We start from the raw sequence: 26,113 nt of genomic DNA, 5'->3' as shown, positions 1-26,113 counted from the left end.
TCATGATTTCCATGTTGAGCATCATCTCACTCTGTGACTGCATGGGAAGGCTATTAGGCTATTTTCTGTAAGAAAACAAAACCTTAGAATTTAACACCAAGTTTCTCCTCAGCAATTCCCCAAGGATGTGAAAGAGGTTACTTAATTCCACAGCAGGCACAATTACGTCAGCTGAAGGCAAAGACTGATCCACCAATTCTTTACAGTTTGTTTCTTTATTCAGTAAACATCTAGTTACAAGTTTCACAAATTAAAAAAGTGGGGGAGCTGACTGAAGAGGGGTCGGGGGGCCCACAGGCTGATCCAGCTTTTGTTTTGCTCCTCCCTTCTCCAACGCACACATCCTTCTGCTTCTCCACAGATGCACCAAGGAGCAGCAGGGGAATCGGAGCCTCTGTCCCCGTGAGGGGACTGACAGGGGGTTCTAGCAGAATTCCCTCATATTCCTTCCACAGGGGACCAAACACAAACTTCAGAACCAGCCCAACCCAGCACAGAAAGAGTGGAAAGGATGGAAGAGGCAAGGTGGCAGCTCCTCATGCCCACCACTACTGGCAGAAAGAACAGAGCCAAGGGACAGCAGAGAGGGAATGGGCAATTAATGTGTTCCTTGCACATCAGTGAGATTCCCCATGCCCCACTGCAGCACTCAAATGGGGTGAAAAAGAGCAATGCAGAAGATTAGTTGCTTTGTTTCAATTCTTAAGTGGGAGGGAGGTTAATACTAAATTCGAGGAGGGTCCAAGTGGTGCTTTGAAGGGGCTTCAGAGTTTCACTGTCTGTACCTGGGAGGAAAGGAAACAGAAGACATAAAACGAGTAAGTGGTACCTATAAAGCAGGACAAAAGACAGATAAAGACATGTTTAAACCTTATGTCTAGACATCAAAAAAAGGGGAAAATGTTCCTTTTCAAGCACTAGATCACATCCTAGTGAGCCCTATTCAAAGCGCAGGAGAGCAGACACTTACCTACATTTCAAACTGGACGGACAGCAGTCTCTGAGTTCTACACAATGACAATATAAACACTCCGGATTGCAATCCTACATGTCATACTATTTCAGCCAACAGTTAAGGCTGACACCACAGGTCTTTGTTTATGACAAAGCTAACTTAAACAGCTTCCATCTTCCGGTTCAGCACAGCATCTTCTCCAAGTTCACACCTTTCCCTGCTCTCTCAAAGTGGGAAAACCCATTTGCAACCGAAACTTCAAAATAATATAAGATTAGTGCAAAGAAAAAAAAATAACCCTATGGCTAAGAGGCAACCATGCAGTGGAAGGCAAGGAAGGAACTTGCCAAGACTTACAAGAGTGTGTAGGTAGATTTGGGGGTGGCCACGCTGCACCCCCCACAAGGTCTGCTCCGAGTTCACCAGTCGTACCGGCGGGACTGTCTGGAGGGAGAATCCTCAGGGCCCTGGATGGCGAGACGAGTCCCTTCGGTGCGCCGGCCAGCGCTGCCTTCGTGACGCCGGTAATCCAGGCCCCGCTGCGGCCGGAAGCGGGACGTCTCTCGCCGCCACTCGTCGTCAAACGCGGCTGCGTCGCCTGCGCAGGGAGACAACAAGTTCAGGTGGAGGAGCAGGTGGGGAAGCGGCACCTGGTTTTGCTGGGAAGAGGACATGGGCACTACTCACTTTCATCCATGTTGATGTAGTCCTGCCTCTCCTCCTGGTCACCTGTGCGATGGTTCCGGGACCGCTGCATGATGTGCGCCCTCTCCCTGATGTGGTGTCCAATCGACATCTGTTCCAAGCCGCTGTCCGAGTCCCTTACGGTTCGCCTTGTCTCACGGATCTGGGGGCACATTCCCACGTGGAATCAACATTTTCATTCCTTCTCCCAGCCCCCTAAGGCACTCCGATTCCTGCCTCCAGTATTTCAGCCAATTTGCACTGCCACCACTCCCAGGACGCCAGACGCGACGTTATGAAGAAGGAAGAATGGATTCCCCGCTGCCAACACTTCCCATTTCCTCCCGGGGCCCTTGGCACGGTTCAGTGAGTCACAAGAGCAAAGTGTGCTCCTTGAACTGCAGCTGACTGCAAAGCCAAGTGCTGTGGGTGGCCACCCACAAAGCCACCAAACAAAGCCCACGCTCTCACAGCAAAGCCAGCAGCTGCCTCCTTACCCCACCAGGTGCTGAACGCATCTCTGAGGTCTCCTGATAGACTTTGGGCCCATCACCCAGGTTGGAGTAAGAGATGACGGTTGAGGAGGTAAATGTCTGGCAGTTAGCACCACTTGTCATATGCTCCTGCAGGAAGGAGTGGGGAATGGCAGAAAGAAGGGATGGGAGGGAAGAAGAGATGGCATTTAATTGTCTATATACAATGAAGTAGGAAGAAGTTACAATAGGAAGACTATAATCCCCATGGGTCCATTTTTCTGAAGAATACATCTTCCTGTTAAATTAATACCTATTTCTTGCTAAACAAGTCCGCCCCTACACTTCCTTCCTCACCCTTCTCCTCTCCCTGCACTCAGGAACAAGCTCTGTCACTGACTCCCAGCGATGAAGCAAAGCTTACAGCCTCTGCCACCTTGGCAGGTGTGGCTCAGTCCAGCCCAAGCAGCACAGTAAGGTGGGACACATTAGAGGGATGGCAGAAGCACCCTCAGCACTCCCCTCAATACAGAAGGGTTCATGGAGGGTTCTTACCATGTTTCCAATCATGTCGTTCATCATCCCAAACATATCTATAAAGCCACCTGCCTGATAAAAAGGAAAAGAGAACACAAGAGTAGTCAGTCTGGGAAGAGACATGAGGAAAGAACAACAAACTATCTGCAAAAAAACCTGCTGCCTAAGAAGAAGAACCTTGGGGTTTTTTTCCTGTTCTTTCAGTAGTGCAGGAAAAAAATCCCCAGAATTTGGGGTTGCTGTTCTCTCCATTCTCTCAAGTTGCATTGCCCAATATTCTGGCAAAGGTTGTTCTTTTAGTTTCAATCCAACTACTGATACACTGGGCTTTGTGAGCCTGGGAACTCAGCAAAGTTAAGAGAAGAAATCTCAGCATGTGCACTATCGGTGAGCTTAAGAAAAGTTTCCACTGATTGTTTTCTTTCTAGCATAACAACAAATTTGCTTATTTTCCCCTACAAACACCTGCCTTTTCCATCCTGTAAACTTGAAGGCTGCAGTAACACCCTGGGCCAGCAGGTCTCACAGGTTAATTGTGCAATATGTAAACAAAATTATAATGTCAGTTCAAACTTGCTGATTTCTTTTTGTTTCCTCGAGTAGCCTCTTGTTCTCGTTTCCAGCAGAGCAGTACTCACATGCAATGTTATTATGCTTTGAAGTCTATGTGTTTGTAGTCTTATTAATCCTCCTCTGAGCTACAGAAATTCCAGGACTCTAGAGTCTCTTTCATGAGGCAATTCTGCAGAGCAAGACAGCTGAAGTTGCTGGATCTGGAATAACCTATTCCCACTGTATTATTTCGGTGGAAGACGGAGACCAGCACGCTCCGAGCGCGGGGCTCTCACGTACACACAGCCATTCTCATTCCAGCCCTGTAGACCTGAAGCATCCTGCTGGCTTCTCCAGCCGCCACCACTGGCAGAGGAGGTGCAATCATCCCCTCTGCCTACTGATGGCCAAGTCCTTCCCTCGCATCCTCACAGCTCCTCCATTACCTCCAGATCTGCAGCTTCTTTTCACACATACGAGATTATTACAGGACTACCTGCTCTTCCCAGATATTAACTGTCCCAAGTCCCATGAAATATTGTGCTGTAACAGCTTTATGGCTTTTCTCTGGTCAAGGTGCAAATACAACTTCCCCATATAAACAGAGTTAGACTCTCTCTTTGAAAACAGCTCACGGCCAGGATTAAAACATTAGAGGGGAAACAAGGTAAAGGCCTGAAGTCATAAAGCAACTCTATGAGAGGTCCACGAGGAACCAGATGCTTCCAGTTTCAGCTCAATACCCTCTTCCCTATTCCATTTACTATAAATCTAAAGCTCATCCTAGTCTCCTAAGACATTCACATCCTCCCTACCTGGTAGGATAGCTGGTCATGCTCACAGATGGCTACATTTTAGCACTGGTTGCACACAGTGCTGATGAATCTCAGCATGGAGCCACTACTTGCAAAACCTCTATAATCTGACCCAGAAAAACAGAAAACTTACCATGCCGAGCATCCCAAAGGGTGAAACAGCTCCTGCCTGCCAGGAGAACAGAAAAACAGAACAGAGAATGACTTTGCAACAGCCAAACACTATATCCTCATCAGAACACACTAATCCTTCTCAGAAACAGAACTGGGAACACTCAGGCTCTACAAACAGATTAAGAAAGAGCCCCATGGATTCCTGGGAGTTCAAGCCATATCACCCCTAACAAACCAGACATGAGGTGCTACTCCTAAATGTCTCCCTGTTATATGAATTCATTCCCTTCCTCCCATCCAACCTAGAACGCAGTTGCACTCAACACATTAATACAGGTGGAGTAGAGAGAAGGACCAGAACACCACTGCACTGGAGATTAATTCTGCACCCACCACCTGTGTGGAGGCAGGGGCGTGCCCAGCCCAGGAATGGTGGGAGGCAGAAACTGACGTGGCAGTTTGAGAAATTCCAGCCTGTACTCAGCCCCTCTGTTACCTGCATCCTGCGGCCAGCCTGGCGAGCCCCAGGTGTGGTCCCATCCGTGATGCCAAGGAGCGGCCCGAACCCGAAACTCCCAGACAGCATGCGGTTCATGTGCTGCCGGTGGATGGCAAAAGGATCCCTTTTGGAAAGGTGGAGAGAACAATGGTGAGGACAAAGCCCCATATAATCCACTCCTCCTGACTCTTGAGTTTTCCTTACACAACTGTACATTCCTTCCCAAGCTGAAAATTCAGAATCCTGAGAAGTAGGAGCTGGCTATGGTGATCCTTAGGGCTGGAAGGGACCTCTGGATCCCATCACATCTCTTGTGATAGAAGGTTTTATACCACAGAAGCCCTCTCAGGTACTAACTGCTGTCTGCTCAGAAGTAGGTTGGTGTTCTGCTCTCAGTACTGCTTTGGAGTAAAGCATGGCCAAGGCTGTTCCAGAACCTCGCTGCTCTGACACCTTTTGTAGGGAGGTACACGAAGACCCTCCTGGCTGCAAAGAGAGGGCTACACTTAATGGCACCAGGGAGGAGGAGATCCTACATATTGTCCTCTCACCTCTCCACATACATACACACGAACAGTGCAATGCAGGACTGGAACCTCCAGAATGGACTGTATGGCCTGACAACCCTCTGCCCCCAGGGGGTGAGACCACATACAGCTTTTCCAGATTTGAGGGAGAAAGGGAAGAATAAATGGGATCCCTAGCTGGTTTTCCCTTCTTTTGCAGCCTCCACTTTGAGGGCTGCACAGATTCACACATCCTGGAGAAGCGAGAGGAGGAAAAGGAGGGTAAGGATAAATAGTCACAGAATACAGCAACCACAATAAGAAACTTCTGGGAAATACCATAGCTTTTTTCCTGCCCATCTTGTAGTCTGCAATTATCCCTCTTGAGCATTAATAACCTCTACAGCATAGACTGTTCCTGAGATCACAACAGTACCTACTACAACCCAGTACTTTTCTGTCTCTACTGGAAATGCTTCCCATAATAAAAGCTAGACTCATACCTGCCATGTTAATGAGAACACGCTGTCATTCTGTGACTAACTGGGACATCGAGGTCTCCTCTCCTGCTAATTTGCTCACAGCTGATAAAAGTCTTGCTTACCACTGATTTCATACGCCAAAAAATGGACTGTTCTTCTACGTGCATAAATTTCACCAAATTTCTAGTAGTGTCTTGTTTAACATAATCAAATTCTTCCTGTATTACAGCCTATTCCTTATCCACTTTGGCAAGGGCTGCCAACTTAGTGTCACTGCCAAAATTTATCAATAGCATCCAATTTCTGTACTGAGGACAGAAACAAAAACATTCAGTGAAAGGAATCCCAGGAAGAGTTCTTGGGACCTTTGTTAGATTTCAATACTTGTGTTTCAAAACTACTCGTTGTCTTCTCTTTACTTTGTTCTTCACAACTTGACAACTGCTTCAGCAGCCTTCTCCAGCTCCATTAATGACTTCCTGTGCAGAACAGCAACAAACACTGGACAGAGCAGCAGATTTTAGCTATCTCAACTGCAACCCTACTTTGCATAAGAAAAAAAAAAAAAAAAATCCTTGCGCAAAGAAAAAGATTAGTTATTCCAGCCCTCTCTTCCTCTCAGACAGCTGCGATGCCTTTTGGCCTACTTTATTACGCTTTCCTCCAAGACCACGCTCGAATACCGCAGAAAGGAGACCGACGCGACCCGTGTTATTGGCCGCGCTGCCCCTCCGGAGGATGTTTGTGTTCGTCCCCAGACAGCTGCGCTGCGGCGGCGCTCCCGGGGCCCGGCCGGCCTCTGCCCGCCCGGTGGGACGCGGGGGCAGCGCACACCTCCCGGGGGACGATCCGTGCCGCAGCCCCCCCTTCCCTCCCGCCGATCCCCCCGCAGGCTGCCCACCCCGACTCACATGGCAAACATGGGATCCTCCGGCTCGCCATCCCTCATCAGCCGGAACATGCTTCCCTCGCTCGGGGGCGGCCTCTGCGGAGGGGAGAGGGCGGTGAGCGCAGCCGGGGCTGAGGGCGGGGAGGGGCGGAGCGGAGCGGCGGAACCGGCCCCCCCGCCCCGCCGCCAGTCCGGGCAGGTGACGGTAGCGCTCGCCCCCGGTCCCGGCCCGCCCGCCGCGTCCCTACCCTGCCGTGCCTGCCGGTGTCGGCGGTCCCGGTTCGGCGCAGCCGGAGCCCCCGGGCCGCTCACGCCTCCGCGCCCATCGCGCCCCGGCCCGCGCTGCCTCCGCCCCGCCCGCGCCGCGCATGCGCGCCCGCCCCGGGGGAGGGCGCGGGCGAGGCGCGTCCGCGCGGCACAGCGCCCCCTGGCGCCCCCGCGGGCCGCGCCCCCGGCCCGCAGCTCCCACCGGGCAGCCCGGGAGAGACAGAGGGAATGTGAGGGTGCGGTGATAACGGAGCGGACCGGGCACGCCCCATCGCTCCGCACAGCTTCCTCACGAGGGGCAGCGCGGGGCAGGCACTGATCCGTTCTCTCTGGGGACCAGTGACAGGACCCGTGGGAATGGCCTGAAGCTGTGTCAGGGGAGGTCTAGGCTGGATATCAGGAAAAGGTTTTTCATCCAGGGGGTAGCTGGGCACTGGAACAGGTTCCCCAGGGAAGTAGTCACAGCACCAAGCCTGACAGAGTTCAAGATGTGTTTGGACAACTCTCTCAGGCACATGGTGTGACCCTTGGGAATGGTCCTGTGCAGGGCCAGGAGCTGGACTTGATGATCCTGATGAGTCCCTTCCAACTCAGAATATTCTGTAACTCTGTGGTAACCCCTGTGGCTCATGGCCAGTTGGTTCCCAGCCAGAGTCCACAGCAATCCCTGGCCGCTGCAGGGGCAGCACTTATCCCAGGCTTCCTGCACAGCATGGGCATGTAGGAGGCACCGACAGAGCTGCTTGGCTGTGCTGAGCACGTGGACAGTGTGTGCACACCAGTGCTCCGCTGACAGAAGCTGGGAGGGTACTTTGGAAGCCAGCTGTGGGTCATCACTGATCTTGGACAGCCACTGGGAATCACAGGCGAAGCGCAGGTACTTGTGTGCACCTACAGCGGTGGTGGGGAATCTCCAGAAATCAGGGCGATGACACCTCTGTCACCATCTCTGGGGAATGCTGGTTGCCTTCAGCTACTGCCAGCTCCACTGGATTACAGGGAAGAGAGCAGACTGACTCATGCCAGCTCCAGCCCAGGGCACGCTTCCTCAGTGGTGCTTCTGTTGACTGTTGCATCCGGCCCACCATGTGCAGGAGCCAGATTGGACCCATGCCAGAGGACTGGAAATAGTAGGTTGCAAGAAGTGGTTGAGAAATCGAGCTCCTGAGTTGTGGCAGGAGCCATGTCCTTGGATTTCAGAGTCTGACAGAGGAAAATGACCCAGTACCGTGCTTCATGTGTGGAATGCATCGAGGACCTGGCAATACTTCTTGCTACAGCAGGTCTCAAAACTGCTTAGTATTGAGAAAGAAGACCTCTCACTGGAGGCCCGTGCCTGTGTGCATGCAGAAGGCTCTTCAGAAGTCCCTCCTGTACACAGTAATTGCATTCTACAGAGGCTAAAGCCACAACGTTCACAATAGGGGAAGTGTCAACAGGATAATGGTACAGGATCATGAGGTGGACACAAGTCCTATGGGCAGGGCACACGCTAAGCAGGGCCAAAGCTCTCAGAGGGAGGTTGTTCATAAGTGAGCTGCTGAAAAAGCCTCCTGTCACCAGCTCAGAGCTCATCTGCGAGTGCTGAACTTCACACAAAGCCCCTGCTAGCACTGCCTCAGCCTCTCTGATGCTGCTTCTGCAAACCTGAATCATCCTTCAGAGACCTCCAGTCTGGAAAGCCTTTCCTGTCTGGTGTGTTTTCCTTTAGTTCTGAGGCTCTCTTGGTGTTTGACTGGAGTGTGGAGTTGACCTCAAATGTGAGGATGCAAAAGGAGGTAAAGAGCTTCTAGGGCAGAAATGTAAACATCTCTTTTGGTTTTCTTATTTTTTTCTTTCTTCTTTTCCCCAGATCTGGGATAAAATAAATTGCTGCCCCCAGTGATCCTCCCACTCCTGCAATATCCCAGAGATGGTAAAGCTCTCTCAGTTTTTCCAAATAATAAGTCAGGCACTGCTGTCTTCAAACAGAGGGGAAAGGAACAAAAAAAGAGTCTGGAACAAATACTGCTTTGCAGATCCTTTTTCTGTCCCTAATGCTGCTCCTCTGCAAGCACTACCCAAGGGCTGAGTTTATGAGACTGGGGGCTGAAGCTGAGGCTGTGGCTCTCCCTGGGTATTTCTGCACCTTACAGGCAGTCCTTACACCTGATGGACACGTTACCAAAGGCTACATTTCTGGGGCTATTACCAGTTCAACAAACCTTGAGGGAGCTTTGCTTGCAGACAGTCATGTTGGTGGCAAACGCCACGTGAAACCTTGGAAGGAGGAATTGGAACGGCAGCCTTTTTGTGGATTGTGGACAAGGCCACCGTTCTGAGGAATGCAGGGGCTGTTGCTGCAGTATTTGTAGGAGAGGCTTCTGCACAGCACTCACCACCTTGTGCCCTATGTGCTCCAAGGGGATGGCCATGTGCTGGCTCGGAATAACGAGCGACATGGGGGTGTCAATGAAAAGCAAGGCTCCCATCTTGCTCCTCTCACACTCTCTATTCAGGCTCCTCTTTTCACCTCGAATAAAAACCATTATATCTCTCCATTTCCTTTCTTTCTTTCTTTCGTTTTTTTTTTTTTTTTTTTTTTTGAGCTGCCCAGGTTGTGCTGGGGGCGGCGCGGATGGGGGGAAGGGGCGGGAGAAGGCGCTCAGCAGCAGGCGGCCCGGAGGAGGTGAGCCAAGGGCGGAATGGGACGGGATGAATGGCGCCTCTGCCCTCGGCTCCAGCTCGTCGCTGCCGCCGGCGGCTGCTGCCCGCGGCCCCCCCGGCCTCCCCGCCGCCCTCACGGCACGGCCGGCCCGGGGCAGCCGCTGGAAAGCAGGCGGAGCATCACGTGGTGAAGGTAAATAAAGGGGACGGCGAGAAACCATGCCTTGTTACCTGCTGCTGCCACGGACCGAGCATTTGGGCCAGGAAGGCAGAAACAGCTTCGTAACGCGTCCGAATGTTCCAGGGCCCCTGTGGACGCCTGGAAGACAAAGAAATCCTCGTTAGCAGAAGTCAGAGCTACCCACAGCCATTTCCTCATTGGTTCCCTTCATCTGTGTCTCTTACGTAATCCTCACCCAACAACTAACTCTGACCTCAGATGAAGGGCACCCTGAGTGAAGGACAGCTCTGATTTGATCTTCAAATGTGACAATTCATATTTGGGATGCTACAGCCAGCTTGTGGTGGCTGCAGCTTGCGTTGCGTGGCAGCGATTACTTTCAGAATATTTTGCTCGTGTTAAGAGTGTGTCTGTCACACTGTGAGTGAGAACCACGACCTCCATCTGTGCTGTGTTAGCAAAGAGAGGATCACAAAAAATCACGATTGAAAACATCCCTCCCCTTTCCAGTCTTCTGACAGGCTGTGTCACCCCTCATCACTCCCTTCTACTCCTCTTGCTTCCTCTCCTTGGGTTACCTACCCTGCTTCCCAGCCCTCCTGCAGGGCTTATTTAAATATGCTGCCTCTCAGGAAGCCATTTCCCAATGCAAAGTTGGCCGGTGGTTGAATTCTTGGGTATTTCCTCTTAACTTTAATATACGTTATCATGAAAGAAGAACAAAGCTGATTATCTGCGTGGATTTTTAACAGATGCAGTACAGAAAGATGAACAGCGTGGGTTAAAAATATAAGTGCATTCAAACACGTTCCCTCTGCACATTGAGATTTTGCTGTAAGTGAAAGAACAGATATTCTCCGTTTCTGGATTTATGTAAATCTAAGAAAATTTAATGCAAATACACATCATTCTGCTCTTTTGTTATTCAGCAAACAGTTTGGAAGAGGTTTGGAACCACTTAGGAGTTAGCTCAGTAAATATAATTCTTAAAATACCCAGTTATTGTGTTTTGCTTTTGCTCAGAAAATGGCTCACATTTAGTTAGTTCAACCTTCAACATAAACACAAAAGTCGCCGTCCCCTCTGCCCCCCAACAGAACGCAGTGACATGACTAGCAAGGTAATAGACCAAAATGCATAAATAATTGCTCCTAGGTGCATTCACCCCGCATATGCTGGGAGCAGAAAAATAGATACCACGCATGAAAGCCCAAACACATCTCAGCCACGTGCTCACGTATGATGGCACACGCCTGCAAGCTCAACGCACGCCTCAGTAGAAAAGTACCATACTTTCTACGCTCACAAGAGTAAAAGCATGTAAAAGAGGGAAAATATCCCTTCTGCACACAAACAGGTGTGTATTACACCTAAACACGTGCACACACCTACATAAACACCAAGCACAAACAGGGCACAGCACCAAAATTGTGACACCGTATGGAGAAAATGATGTTCCCATTGTTGTCTGGGCTGCAGGCAGACGCGCAGTGTCTGTTCCACGCAATGACCTGTCATGTAACTTCTGCACCTCCCTCATTTTGTCTAAGGACATAAGTCCCCGAAAAGGATGGAATATATTCTGCTGAGTCGGCAAATCAACTACAGACAAAGACTACAGAACATACTGAGCAGGGACTGGCATCTGCAGAGCACACAATGAGTGTACTCGCGCTTGCAACAAAGGGGAAAGCACAGATGGGAGAGAGGAGCAGAGAAAAGCTGCAGATCGATCTGGCAGGCGAAATGCAGAGTGGCACAGATCAGGTGGAGGAGCAGAAGTCACAGGGAAGAGCTAGGTGAGACAGTCAATGGATGCCCTCAGGGCCTGAGGGAAGCAGCTGCACACTAGAAGCTCAGAGAATCTCACCACCGGAATCGGAAGGGCACGAGGAGTCGGAATGCAGAAACAGGCAGGTCACAAGGAACGAAGAGTTTCACATTGGGTTTAAGGGGAAAAACATAGCTGATACAATCAAGCAGGGCAAAATGGGACGTGAGAAACAAAGGAGGGGATGCAAGATGAATTTTGTACGTAAGATACAGGATGTCACAAAGAGAAGCCAGGGAGAGGGCCATGGGAAGAGTGCTGCCAAGAACACAGGTAGGAGGCAAATGCCAGGAAGGAGCAGATGAGGTAAAAATTGCAAAGGGGATGTGGTGGGGAGCGTGGAAGGGACAACGTGAGGTTGCACACTGCAAGTGCTGGGGGGGAAAAAGAGAGGTTGCTGCTGGCATGCCAATTTGTAGTGCTGACCCAACAGCCCCATCCCACAGGTTGCTGGAAACAAGCTTCCCTTGCACAAACAGGTGTTTGTCTATTTGCATCCGTGGGTGCGCAGTCTGTCAACGCAGAGCTTTGGGCACGGCAACATCTCTGAACATAATCCTTGCTTTCTCCCCTGTAGGATGTTGTGTCAAGGCCTGTTTGTGCATTAATGTGAAGATGTCTTTGCCAAGGGATATGTGTCGGTGTAGTTTTGTGTTTTCAGTAGTTGAGTGTGTAAAGGAAAAGGATAAAATCCTGAATTGGTGAGGAGAACAGCAGAGGCGTGAGCCATGCACCTCCTGAAAAGCCGAAGCAGAGAGGAACAACATCTGGCCACTCTTTAGATTCTTTTGGGTCCTATTTTTAGGTGTATATCTAGAAATTAAGATTTTCTTCTTGCAAAAGAGAAGGATGAAAGAGGGGTACTTGAACCAAACCAGGGCTGGAATGCTGATAGCAGCTAGACCTGAGAAATTGGCCAGATGGGTTTTGTGAAACAGAACGGGGGGAAATTAGTGCATGCATTTTCATAATTTGGTTTATTTTGGTACTAGTCTAGATCTGTGCGTCTGAGTTACAGGACTGATTTTTGGGGCAGGCAGTCTGCACTGTGTGTAGCTGGGAAGAACGTCAATTAGTCAGATCATGAGCGAAGCAGCTGTAGCTGTGGAGGAGACGAGATGACAAGGTGGGGACCTTCTACCTCCCTATCGCAGAGATTATAATTTATCCAATCTCTTTCATACTTTCCTTCGGGAGATATGTACTCAGTGCCCTCTGTTCCGCAAATACCAATGGCTTTTGCTGTTAGATGCTCGAACTGAGACACATTTGATTAAACTCAAGAGCACCAGCTCTAAATCCTGACTTTGCACAGAGGCTGAGTTTGTATCTGAAGGACAAGAAGGGCTTGTGTACCTCCATACATTTCCCAACCAGATGGATTAATAACCTTGCCTTGTACCTGCGAGAATGACTGTGTACACGTGTACATCCATATGCGCTCATGTGCACGCTTAGCTCTGTATGAAGGTAGGCTTGTGAACGCGTGCAGATTTCTTTTCTTCTTTTGTCTGAGCCTGTGACTAAGAGCGGGACAATATAAACCTTCTGGGAAGGTGAAGGGAATTTAGTCATCCTGGTCTGCTCAAGCTGATAAACAACAGGCTGAAGCGCGGCTACAGGAACATCTGTTTCGTTAGCAACAAATCCGTGCAGCTGCGAGTCACCACCTGCGGTTCTGCAGGAAGGACCTTTGGCTAAAGGGAGACTCGGAGCTGGGCGGTGATCCTTCCCAGCCCGGAGGGAGGCACCGGCGGAGCGTCTGCCAGAGTCCGGGTTCAAGGCGGGCAGGCGGCAGGGCTCAGTGTTGCACGGCCTGTGCTGGCCGGCCGGTGGCCCGGAGCGGGAGGCCGGTCCCGGGCGAGTCGGAGCCGAGCCCAGGGGGACAATTCCCGCGCCACGGCGACGGGACCGGCACGGCTCCCGCGCCCTCGCGCGCCTTCCCGCCGCCCCACGTGCCAGCGGCCCCTCCCGCCTCGCACTGCACCAAACGGCCCCGCGCCCCCGCCCCGCCGGCGCGCCGGCCGCCGCCAGCCAATGGGAAACCTGTTGCCAGGCAGAGAGCTCATTTGAATGGGCCAATCAGGCGTCCCTGCCCCGAGCCCCTCCTTATATGGGGACCGGGGGATGCGATCGCTAATCCGCCCCCCCGCCAGCGCCGGCTGCCCCGCCCACCCCTCCCCAAGCACCGCCCACCCCTCCCCGAGGCCCCGCCCCCTCCCTTCGCCGCGCGCAGAGCGCGGGAAAAGTGCCCAGCACCGGGCGGGCGACGGGGGGGGGGGGGAAGCGGGGAGGGGCGGGAGGAGCCCCGCCGCCGGGAGCGCTTCCAGCGGGAGGAAGGGCGGGCAGCTGGAGTGGAAAATTCCAGGCAGGAGGCCGCGTGTCGCCAGCACTGCCCTCCCACACGGCCCCGCAGCGCCGCTTCTCGCCTCCCCCGGATTCCTCTTGGAGAGCCAGTCAGCCTGTACGGGCGGCTCCCCGGGCGTGCTGCGGGCAGAGAGCTCGGCTCCCCTCCCCGGACAGTGCCCGTCGGCGCTGCAGCCCCGCGGCTCGGCGCGGAGCGGGGCTTTCGCCTGGCCTCGACGGGGCCGTGCGGCGCCTTGCGGGGACCCGCGGTGCGCCCCCGCTGCCGGGCGGCCGCGGCGGAGCGCACATTGTTCTAGCGGCCCGTCCCTCTCCCCTCCCTCCTCCGCCTCCCGTCCCTCTCTCCTCCCTCCCCAGGTCCCTCCTTCCCTCGTCACCGGCGCTGTATAAATCCCCTGCCCCGGCGGATCCCCCCACCGCGGGAGACCCTGGTACTTTGGCCCCCGGGGCGGGATCCCGCCGCCGCCTGCGGACCGCTGGGACTTTGCGCTCCCGCCGCGGACCCCTCCTCGCTCTCTCCCTCGCACGGTTCCCACCGGCCTCTTCCCTTCGCAACCGGGGGGCCAGGATGTCGGAAAAACGCGTCGAGGAGGCACCGGCGGAGCTGAGCGCTAAGGTGAGACACCTCCCTCCCAACCCGCTCCCCGCTTCCCATCCTCGCAAGCGAACGCGCTCCCGACGGGAGGGGAGGGAATGGGCTCGGCGGGGGAGGGGGGGGGCGGAGGGCTCCGTGAGGTGCCCTGGCGGCGGGGGGCGCGCGCGGTCCCTCGCGCGCCGCCCGGCCAATGGGGGGGCGGGGGCGGGGCGGGGGGGGGCCCCGAGGGCCCTCGCGCCCCCCGCCCCGCCCCCGCCCCCCATTGGCCGGGCGAGGCGAGCGCGCGCTGGGTTCGGCTCCGCTCGGCTCTGCTCGGCGCCGGGGCGGGGGGGGGGGGCGGGAAGCGGTGTCACCGCGGAGCAGGAGGAAAGTTGTGTGGACACAAAGCGCGGGCCCTCGGATGGCGGGGGAAGGAGGAGGGAGGGGTGGAATGGAGAGAGGGAGAGGTCCGGAAACGCCTCGATCCTGCCGAGAAGGTTGGGTTGTTTTCTTTTTTTTTTTGGTTTTTTTTTTTTTTTTTTTAAATTGTTAAAACTCTTCCATGCCGCTTCTGGTTTCCACACGCGTGTGCGGGCTAAAAGTAGCTCTGACGCGCGTTCGCTGCTGTTTTCCTTTGTCAGGCGGGCGGATTTAACGCCTAATATGTCTTCTCGCCCGCTATTCCGCCTCTCCTCCAAGCCTTCTTTGTTTAGGCATCCCCGTCTTTTATTGCCGCTGACCGCCAGAATGTTGTTGGTTTTTTCCCCCCCTCCCCCCGCACCTCATTTCACATATAGGAAAGGAAAGAGAAGAAGGAAAAACTCGAAGAGAAAGCAGTCCACAAAGAAAAGAAGAAGGAGATAGTAGAGGTGAGGCCCTTCTGAGGGACAGATTTGAAGATGTCGGGGGAGGGTTTTGTGCTCGATGTGGGTAATGAATATGAAGGGAATATGGGAGATCAAGAAAGAGGGCAGGTCAAGGGAGCTCCAGCATAGAGGTAATGGGAGAGAGAGCTCTCGGATAATTGTGGAGAATGAGCCTTGAAGGACTTAGTGTAGTCAGCACAGCCCATCACAGAGAAAAAAGGTCAAAGAAGGGAATGGAGCCAAGAACAAGTAGGAGAATGTGGCACGGGAGATGTGGTCCTGCGCCCACGAAGTGCCCTGAGGCGCACAAGGAGCGCGTGTTGGAGGTGGGGGGAGGAACAAGGAGGAAATGCACAGATTGATGGAGGTCGGAAGGGATCTGGAAGCAGATGTACCGTGAGCCTCGGCTAAGTCATTAGCCTGTAATCACAGAGATGCTTTGGTTGTTGGGAGGGATGGCGGCAGCTCATCAGGATGTAAGCTTGTGGGAGACAAGGAGCTTCGTGTTGTTGGGGATGGACTGGAAGGATTGGCTTTGTAAAGCTGGTTGGGAGGAGTGTTCAGCAGGGGTGGTGGGAATAACGGTGTTGGAGTAACAATGCACTCAATGCACACCTGAGGTGCCTGGAGCTCTGGAAATTGTGCTTGTAGCAAAGAGAATGTGGAAATGTCATCCTGGCACCAGTTTCTGCTCTGACTGATCTGTTCCATTCAGGATGAGGAGAACGGCGCTGATGAGGATGATGAAGAGAATCCTGATGATGTGGATGAAGAAGAAGGTGGTGATGAGGATGAAGGTAGGGAAACCTGAAGGAATAGGAGGCTTCAGAGGAATAGAGGATTGTGGAGGGAAATTCCTTCTCTGAGCCCTCTTGACTGTGAGATTACATTCCCTTAAATGCTGCTTCAGTTTAACCTGTGATTTTCCTTTCTTCCTTGTGCTTAGAAGGAGACGAGAATGGGCAAGAGCAGGATGGCCACGCAGAGAAACGATCTGCAGAGGAGGAAGAGGTGAGTAGTAGTGAGTGTGAGGATAATAGTGGGGAGAAGGAACGAGGCGACTCGCTGAGTGCTGATCAAATCCACGTGGATGCTGCTGCTGAGAATCTCAAATTGGCCTCGGGTCTCATTGCTTCAGCAGCAGATGGGTAAACAAACCTGATGTGGCAAGGGGATAGTAAATCATGTACGCTCCTTGTAGGATCTGGGTCCTTCCACCAGCAGTCCTGGTGCTGAGTAAGTGAGAGGGAGTTGAGGTACTCGAGGTTGTGCTTGGCAATGACCTTTGAACTGCCTGTGTCTTCTGGGCTTCAGGCCAGGAGATGGACTTGTAAGGGTGGACCCTGGGGTCTGTCTGCAGTGGTGTGAGCCTCGGCTTCTTACACCTCCTGGAAGTAACAGCATGGGTGTGCTGTCCCTAAGGATGGAACTGTCCACATCTTAACCATGACCAACAGAACAGCTGTGTCAGGCACTCAAGGGTGCTTTAGAGGGGAGTGGATTTAGGGTGGGCCTAACAGAGATTTCCATATGGAGGAAAGAGTAACAGTTAAGAATTTTGTGGAGAAATTATGTGCCTTGGAGTGGTGACTGTTTGATGGTAACTCCCTCTTTTTCCTCTCCATGGCTGATGTAGGATGAAGTGGATCCAAAGAGACAGAAGACAGAAAACGGCTCTTCAGCTTGAGTCCTCCCCTCCCATCTCCCTTGTTCCGTCCATCTCTCCTCCTCCATTCCAGCCTGTGCTTGCACTGCCCATTAGCCTCTGGCTTCACACAATCTCAGATGAGGAAAGATTAGAAATGCTCTCAAACGGGGAAAACAGCAGGTCCCTTCTCTCCCAGAGACCTAACCCATCCATGACATTCCCCAGCTGAAATTATCCCAGTCCCCTGCATCCCTTCACTGTGCCCCACTTACCAGTGCTCCTCTTCCCTCAAGAATCTCATGGTTTCCTGGGCACACAACCTCGCCGGGCGCTTCATGTGGCAGAGCACCTCCCGTTCCCTTCTCACCTGCCTGCCTGTTTTGTCACTGGCATGAGATTCTTGAGAGCTCCTGCTCCCCAGCCCAGCTGCCAGACCTCCTCCATGAGCCAGGAGGCTGCGGGCACAGATCTCATGGTGCGTTCCCCAGTCCTAGGCCTCTTCTCATCCGCTTTCCCGCTGAACCCTGAGAGAAAAGACAATATTACAAGCAAATAATGGTTCTATTAAGTGACACATGGAGACAGGATTTATTTTAAGCTTTTGGTTTTTTTCCAAGTTTACATGACAGCAAGCTGGCCCTCGTGAATTTTTCGGAAGATAAGGGTTGCTTTTATATATGAATTTCATCTGAGCTGTGTATTTTTTTAATTTGGAGGCTTTTTTAAAACAAATCAAGAGAGAAATAATTGGGGACCAAACTTTGATTTCCATTTTTTCCCTTCAGATTTTCTTGTGACCATTTTTTGTAAATTAAAGGCAATATAGCCACAGCGTTTTCTATGGCACAGACATCACAAGGATGATAGATATAAATATATATATTGTTTTCAACAAGCACTGTAAATAAAAGCGTTTAAAAATATTTCAAACCGCTGGTGTGGATGGCTGTGTCTTCACATCCTGCAGGGGTCGGTGGGAGCTGGCTTGTGGGAAGAGGGAGTGGCTTGTCCAGCCGTGGGTGGAGAGGGGAGCCAGAGGTTGATCAAAGGGCAGGCGTTGGTTATTTGAAGGGCCGCTGGGGCAGCGTGTTTGGGTCCTGTTCCCTCTGTCATGCTGCAGTTCCAGCGAGGGCACAGCACAAACACTGGACGAAGCTCCAGGGCTGTCCCGAAGCTCTTGAAACTGCTGTTGGGCCTCAGCGCTGGGCAGAAGGGGTTTGGAAAGGGACACCAAGCTGTAGCTGCTGGATGCAGCCCCGTGTTGCTCTCACCGTACGCTGCCCCGTGGCCCCCTGCCCTGGCTGGCTTCAGGCATGACTCACACAGCACCAGGCGCAGCGACCAGGGAGCGTTTTAAGAGGCAAGAGCTTCAGTTCTTTGTCCCACCAGCGCCTTGGGGAGAGCTGTCAAGCGTTTGTCTTTTTATCTGTGCAAGACCTTTAAAGCTGCTGTTCGTGTTTCTTCTTTTTCAACTCGTACTTTGGCACTCGCGCAACGAGCCACCGGGAGCTGCAAATAATACCAACTTTTGTGTGCGCGTCAGCGGCTTTGTGCTTGTCCGACTGCAGCAGCGGATCAGACACTGGAAATGCAAACACTTACTTGTCTCCAGAGGGGCAAAGCATCCGCTGTCATTTTCTCCGAATGCCGGTGTTGGGCTGCGCGCAGGGCACAGGGGGACACAGCTGCTGCCAAGCCCCCGCTGCCCGTGGGTGCCTCCCGGGTGCGATCCCACTGCACCTCGTCCCGGCACCCGTTCCTGGTGGAGCTGCCGGCGGCTGGAGCCACAGCCAGCTTGGGAGCCTTCCCCCAGAGCCGGGTTCCAAAAGCAGGTCGCTGCTGCCTGGGAGTGACTTGCAACACCCCTCCCTGCTCCCGCCCGCCTTGGGCGCTGGGATCAGTGGGCTGCTCCAGCCGGCGCGTACCTCGTAGCTGCGCTGTCGCAATTTGGTATTCCAGCATTGCTCCATTTAAAAAAATTACAGATTCTAGTCTCTGCTCCAGATTTGGACAAGTCCTCAGGACTTCCCCAAACTTTCTGCTCGGCAGCCAGCTTTTGCTGTTCTGTACTGAAGACAAATTATCAGCGGATGATACAATCTCTGCAGAGGCAGATTGCAATTTTCATACTTCCTCCCCACCACCGCTGCAGCGCCTGGCTAGGGGTAGTGAAGAATGTGCTTGCCAATGAGAAGTTACGGAGGCATAACTCCATCTCTGCTTCCTATGTGGATGCAACACCAGTACCACTGTCTCTGTCCAGGCAGTCATCCAGAAGGAAGTGGGGCAGCAGCTGATTTTTAGGCCAGCACTAGCAGTGTGAGCAGCCATCCTTCCTTTCCTCTGAGGGAAATACTGCAGGACAGAGGGAAGTGACAAAGGGCTGCTAGACGGCTTCTCCATGTCTCTGTGGGCCCTTTGATCCCACAGTTTCTACTATTTCTTCCATCTTAGTTTTATTGAACACCTTTATCATTTTCTATGGATAGTTAGAAGATACAGCTAGAGATACACAAATAGAAAAATACCTGCTTTGGGTTTTTTTCATGTTGGTGACCTGCAGGTCATCATCTCTGGAGGTGAGGGCTACAGATAACACAACTGAAAATCACACCGTTTCTTCCTTTCCTGTTCACCTGCAAATATCCGTGCTGTATCCAGCGGTATTTTGGCTGACAGAGGGAGCACAGCAAGAAGTTGCATAGATTTCCAGGAAAAGTTGAGAATGCAGGGCTTTGCACTGCGCTTTATCTCAAGCCTGCCCGCGTGCTTTGTTTGCATCCGAACCTGCGGGTGTTTTCGTCTTTCAGCCTAGTTCTTCTTCCACAGTGTGATCAGCCATGTTGTGCTGGTGTCATGAAGGTAAGAACAAAGCCCGTCTTCACCAGTGACTCCCCAGAAGTGAAGATACCATTTTGGGGCCTTACTCGCCTTTCTCGGCTCTGTGCTAATTCTCCGCTCATTTCATTTAATTCCTGTGACCATCTGTTAACCTCATCAGCTGGGGGCAGAACTTCCTCAGCTGTCCCTTCCTTGCTTCCCATGGAACCTGCTGCAAGCTTACAGCAGATCTGGTCCTGCCAGCCAGGCAGCGCTGGAGATTTCCTCCTTTCTCCTCCTCCTCCAGGTCTGCTTGCTTTGAGGGAATTGTGGAGGTGTCACAGTCATGCTCTTGCACGCTCTGCTAAACTTCCTTCTAGACTGACAATTTCTGCTTCTGATGGCCCTTTTGTGTGGTCTGGAAAAGCAAATGCTGACACTGGTGCAGAGAGCAGGTAGAGCCACCTATGAGGTCTTAGCTGGGTCCCTGTCCTTGCTTGGATGAGCAAGTGGCCCCTCACTCCTTGGCAGGGATCAGCGGACAGGTGGGACCTGGGCCCACCAGAGTGATGAGCAAGCAAACCCCCTGAAGGCTGTGGCTGTGAAAGGGGTGCCAAACCTACTGGGACAGCTCTGGCTGCTGCAGGTGAACAGCAACGCTGCCTTGTTGGGTGAATAAAACCAGTTGATGCTTCTGGTTAAGCAACCTGATGTAGCTCTGGAATCAGTTCTAATGTGACCAAGGGAGTTGGGCTAGGCATCTTGAGATGTCCCTTTCCATCTACCAATTTCTGTGATATATGAAGAAATAGAGGCCTGCCATGGAAAATTTGAGCTGAGTCTGAAGATATTTTGAAGTGCTGAGCCCAGAAATGAATGCTCTTTGTATCTTATAGCTGTCACCTTCTCATTTCCCGTTAGACAAATGATCCCCTCTGCCCAGCTTCTTTTGTCATTCACACCAGTTTTAATGCAATAGATGATACAAGACTGGAATAATCAAAACCATCACATGGGCAGAGTCGTGAACCCTCCTTCAGACCCGGAAAAAGTGAGCCCTCCAGCCACTGCTGGTCTGGGAAGAAAACCCTTCTTGCTTCAGGAAAGTCCATAATCACCTGGTTGCACTAGCTTTAAAAAAAACAGTGAAGACCAATTATTTCTCCTCCCCTCCACCGCTCCCTCTGGGATCAGGGGCTCCTTTAGTCCCCCTGGTTAGGAGACACATTGCTCAGCCACTTCCCATATGCCATATGGGAAACTGAAACAACTTGCCTTCCCAGATCCTTAAGAAGCCCGTGTACTTTTCCCTCCCACCTCTCTCCCTTATTTCAAGCACGGAGTCAAAGACAGACACGCTCATGGCTGCTCCAGTCTGTTTTCTCAGGGAAGGAGTCTGTGTTTACATGTGTGGGCTCAGACTCGGGACATGCTGCAGATGGACAGGACATCTCATCACGGGGTGAATTTGGGGTTTCTTTCTGTTGTGAGTTGACCTCGGCTGGACCCCAGAAGTCTACCTAAACCACTCTAATGCTCCCCTTCTCAACAGGATGGGAGACAGAAAATATAGTAAAGGCTCATGTCAGGAAAGGTTCATTGGTCAAGATAAGGACAGGGAGAGATGATTCACCAATTACTGTCACAAGCAAAACAGACTTGACTCAGGGAAAATGTAATTTAATTTATTACTAATCAGATCAGAGCAAGATAATGAGAAAATAAAACCAAATCTTAAAACACCTTCCTCTCACCCCTCCTTTCTTCCTGAGCTCAATTTCACTCCCAATTTTCTCTACCTCCTCCCCTCCAGCAGTGCAGGGAGTTGCAGCCAGTTCTTCACATGTTGTAGTTTCTCATAGAAACCACTCCTGGAGCACTTCCATGACTAAAACCTTGCCACACAAACCCAGTACTATTTCCTGGTAACCTTTTATGGTTTTAGCAAAGCCTGGATAGTCACAGGGCTGAGGAGAGACCTAAGGTCTCTAAGTATTCATGGGTCTCAGCCACACAACATGGCTCATGGGCCCAGCGTGGTGCCACCAAGCACAGCTTCGCTCTTGTGGGAGGCATTTCCTATTAGACACAGAAGAAGATGCTGTCCTGTCTCAGGCTGTTCAGGAAGCCTGAGTCCCAGCTGGAAGTATCTGTGCACAACAGCAGTCCCTCAGCTGAGCCTCACAGAACTGGGATATCAGAGCAGACAGAATTCACCTTGTCAGGTGTCCCTGTGCAGGCAGGCTAGGGCAGGGGGCTCGGTGACCTGCTGCACGTCACCCACGGAAGAGGGCAGAAGAGCACACCACTCGTGTGTGCTGTGGGTGACATCTGACTGACGCTACTTGTCACCAGGGGGCTGTAGGAGCCACACATTCTATAGACCTCCAGGGCTTTTTGAAATGACGCTTATTGTTGCCATTCTCTACCACATATCTTAAACATCGCATCTCAAAAAGTCCAGGTCAGCTTTTCCAAGGTCCTGTCTGGGTACAGGATGCTTTATTCTCGATTTAGTCCCTTAAGCCACGCAGTGGTGTCATGTCAGCAGGGTGTTTGGCTACATGTCCTGCAATGATGGATCTTGTCCCTAAGTCCAAAATGTTACCAGGGCTCCCTGCATCCAAGAGAGAAGATCCTGCAACCAGTAAAGGATGTAAGATGTAGCAAAACCAGCCAGCTTCCAGAGCCCTGTGATTACCTGTGTCTGCCAATGCCTCGCTGGCAGCTCAGGGAGAGTCATGGCTTAGACTTCCCCTGGTCTTACAACAATTCATGCATCATTTTAGGATGCATTTATTAGGCTGCATAATTTATAATGACAACTTTCAAAGCCCCTTGCCTGAAACATTCTTGACAGAAAGGTCTTTGCTGGACGGCACTTCCCAGTGTGACCCCAGGTAGCGAGTGCTCCTTTAGGCTTGTGCGTAAGCACACCTAAAATCCCACCAGAAAACTTATAGCTGGTTGCTGTTTCCTTATGGGGAGTTTCTTGGTACTTATAAATTTTTTTTTATGTCAGATCCAATCTTGAAAAGAGCTAAAGCTCTTGAATATGGCTCCAACAAACCTCCAGAGCTTCCAGGACAGCAGCATGGTAAATATGGACCCAGATTTGAGCTGGGAATTTGATGTTTCTTCACAAGGTAAATTTCACAGAAGATTCAGTAGGGATGTTTGGAAAAGGCAACCGTGTAATTCAAATGAGTCAGGAGGTTTTGCTCATAACTAAAGAAAATACAGACTGCTTCAGGGTCTGTGAATCCCTTTCCATAGCTGTAGAAATAAGCAATCTGCTATAGCATTGCTAACGGTGTGCCATGCTGACTGTAGTTTCTCGTTGGGAGAGGATCCTGTTCCGCCTCAGTTTCTCTGTGCTTTAAAGGGCTTTCAGATGAAATCCTGACTTCAGATCAAATCTCCCATCTGTGGCAGGATCCCTATAGGTGTTCCTAGTACCCCCCAGGACTGCTTTTGCTTTTACTTCCAAGTGTGGAAAGCCTACAGATGGGATTCCAGACTGCAGATGGAAAGGGAAGACAGGTGTCATGGAACTGGGATACAGTGGTGACACCTGGGGTGTCCCAGCTGCTGTACACTGGGACCTCAGTGCTGTACGTGTTCTTAACGCTGAGGACTCCGGGGTGATCTGCCTTAACTCGGGGCACAAAGGCTGAGCCCTAATCTCTTTTTTCAAGACCTCTGCTTGTGCTGAAAAACAGCAGCCCCCTGGGAGAGCAAGCAGGCAGCACGACCAAACCCAGCTCAGACTGGAACCTCTCAGCGTGGAGGGCGCACCTTACGCTGCTTTTCCCGATCGTCTGGGACAGACTGATCTCTGGGACCGGGATGGCTGGAGTCCCTCAAGCACAGCTTTCCCGCCTAACAAGGGCCCCCTGCTGGCACCAAACCCGACGTGCCCGTGAATACACGACTGGAAAATCGTGAGCAAACCTCCTCCGGGTGCCTCTCTACCCGGCATGCCGGGCACAGGGCAGGCTGTGCGCTGCCTCCCAGCGTGGAGCAACCAGGAACGGCTCTGATCACACCAGCGCTGAACCTGGACAGCTGAGAAGGCCCTGTGTGCTCGGTCATGGTCAGATTGGTCTTGGCTGCGTGTCCACAGGTTGATTTGAACACACACAGGTGTCTCTGTCTTGCTGGAGACATGGTCCCTTGCCTAGAGAGTCCAAGGCAAGCCCAGGTGACCTCCAATAGAAAGGCACATATGCATTTTGGACCCTTTCCCAGTGGTGTTCCTTCCCTTATTGGATCCCCTGGAGCCTTGGAGTTTGACTGTCCCACCCTTAGGAAGTAGGGGCCTGTTTTTCTCACTGTCTACAGCTTCAGTTCTACATCAGCAATAGCATTTTAAAAGTTTTCTGTCCTTTCCACCCTCAGCACAGTTCATCATCCACTCAGCTGTGCTCAGGCAGATGTCTGTAGGAACCTGCCATGGAAGCAATTTTAGTTATTCCCTATTGTAGTTACACACTCACATTTTCTTCTCCTCCTCCTTTTAAAACAAAATTTTACATTGGTCTGTCTTAGAACCCCATGAAGGACCATATTATTAGAAATTGTGCCAGAGGCAGTGAGTATGTAGCCAGGGGCTGTCATTCCCTGTGGCATTGAGGCAGGAAGGCAAGCTAGGAAGAGTGTCTTTTAGATCAGTTTCCTCATGAGAACAGCTGTAAGGTGGAATCCCACCCTCAAGAACCTGGGAAGGTTTCCAGGTCATCTTCTGACCCTTCATTGAGGATGCCACATTGCTTTGAGAACTCCTGTTTTTTATATCCACTCCAAACATTTGTATCTCACAGACCAAGACACGCTGTTACTCTTGGTTTGGTTTATTTTTTTTTCCTTTTGAATAACTACTCTTGTGCCAGTATGACTGTAGCCTCCTTTTCCATTATTAAGGCTTCTGAACTTTACCTTGGCTCGTGACTGAACCATTTTGCCCATATTTCCTCCTCTGCACAAGCTGATCTGGTCTTACAGTTCAACAGGGGGCACACAGAGCCCTTGGGGTTACCAGTCCTTCAGACTGACTTTTATTTTGAATTAATAAGAAACAGACAGAAGAAAATTATAGTAATTGAAAAAAAATTATCATGAAAATATAGAAACCCCTGTATCTCCTTCAGGGCTGGAACAAATGAGCCCTCTGAGCACCTGTAGCTAGGGAAAAAACAGGCGGTCCCTGCCAAACTCAGGGGAAAGTCCCCACACCCACATGCCACCACCACCCCACTTCATCTGAGTCCAGGAGCTTTTTCCTTCCTTTTCCCTGTGGCTTAAATGCCTCAGCTCAGCACTCATGCTCATCCACTGTTTCCCTCCACTGGAGTTTTCTTGCAGAGCAAGACAAGCTGGCTTTTACTTCTGAGTCTTGAAAAGGGCACACATGAACTCTTAGGGAAGCCCTCCAGTCAGGGCTGTGAGTAAGGGTAAAGCCTGGAGAAATATGAATAGATACTGTTTTATTCTTATGATGGTGATCATCTGGCTTGGTTTCCTTCATCCTGCAGAGCCCCATATCCTAGTGCTGAGCAAGAGGATGCCATCGACCATTTTTCAGGTTAACAGTCTGTAGGTGGTGAAAAGGCCACAGCAAGAGTTCTTCCTGAAACATGCACCTCATTTCCAGACAGGTTTTGGGGTTTAATTTGGAGTCTCTGGTCATATTTGTGTTCCTCTGCTGGAGTGGAGAGCCTGCCTCTATCTCACATCTTCTCCTCGTGGGAAAAAAATACCAAAGATGGACTGTGCAAGAGTCAAGGACATCCTCGGCTGCCAGTCATACCAGGTCAGCACATTTGAAAGCCAGAGAGGAACTGATCCTCAACAAATAGCCCAATCTGTATTTGAACTCATTTATACTCCTGGCCTCCACATCATCCTCTAACAAGAATTATTCTGTCTTTGTGACACGTAAAATGAATTTCCTTTTGTTTGCAGTAAAATTGCTGCCTGAGCTCACCGCTGTTTTCTTCAGATTAGGTACAAGAAATCAAACACCTCAAGTTCATTCATTTCAAAGCAAGATCCCCAGGCTCTCAAGTCAGATGGCTTTTTTTGTACCACTCTTCTAAATCCTTTTCCATTTTTCCACATCCTTTTTCGAAATATGGACACATTCCAGTAACTTGTGCTGTAAACAGAGGTAACACAATCTGTTCACTCTTTGAGATCCCATTTTATACAGCATGTTATCATCTATCTCCCTCCCTGGAGTCTTGTCTTCCCAGGATACTGTATTCTGTTCTGGAAGCGTGCTCCACATACTTTGTTCCTCAACATGGAACCTTAGGTTTGAATTCTAAATGCGACTTTACCAGGGGTCTTAGGAGGCAGTGGCTTCCCATTAACCTTGCCAAATATATGCACCATGCCAGGAGAGACAG

At 51.4% G+C, this 26,113-nt stretch overlaps 2 protein-coding genes across 3 annotated transcripts; one reads left to right on the top strand and one right to left on the bottom strand.

Moving 5' to 3' along the window:
• Positions 1-196: 196 nt before the first annotated feature.
• MLF2 (myeloid leukemia factor 2) lies at positions 197-6,872 on the bottom strand. 2 transcript variants are annotated; one of them, XM_069018556.1, is made up of 9 exons: positions 6,755-6,872; positions 6,529-6,602; positions 4,627-4,753; positions 4,150-4,185; positions 2,668-2,721; positions 2,137-2,262; positions 1,643-1,802; positions 1,313-1,553; positions 197-785 (listed from the first exon to the last, which is right to left on the bottom strand). In XM_069018556.1, exons 2-8 carry the CDS (start codon positions 6,576-6,578, stop codon positions 1,375-1,377), a joined length of 732 nt encoding a protein of 243 aa, XP_068874657.1. In that variant the 5' UTR covers positions 6,579-6,602; positions 6,755-6,872; the 3' UTR covers positions 197-785; positions 1,313-1,374. The 2 variants fall into 2 exon arrangements, with proteins under 2 accessions (XP_068874657.1, XP_068874666.1); XM_069018565.1 differs by having other exon boundaries at positions 6,765-6,872.
• Positions 6,873-13,558: 6,686 nt separating this feature from the next.
• PTMS (parathymosin) lies at positions 13,559-17,006 on the top strand. Its single transcript, XM_069027732.1, has 7 exons — positions 13,559-13,566; positions 13,668-13,895; positions 14,153-14,411; positions 15,167-15,238; positions 15,951-16,032; positions 16,182-16,246; positions 16,872-17,006. Exons 1-7 carry the CDS (start codon positions 13,559-13,561, stop codon positions 16,920-16,922), a joined length of 765 nt encoding a protein of 254 aa, XP_068883833.1. The 3' UTR covers positions 16,923-17,006.
• Positions 17,007-26,113: the final 9,107 nt, after the last annotated feature.

This window comes from Aphelocoma coerulescens, chromosome 1 (assembly GCF_041296385.1).
Source record: "Aphelocoma coerulescens isolate FSJ_1873_10779 chromosome 1, UR_Acoe_1.0, whole genome shotgun sequence".
Taxonomy (NCBI): Eukaryota; Metazoa; Chordata; class Aves; order Passeriformes; family Corvidae; genus Aphelocoma; species Aphelocoma coerulescens.
Note: the sequence above shows the minus strand (reverse complement) of the source record. Positions and strands in the feature narration are given on the sequence as shown.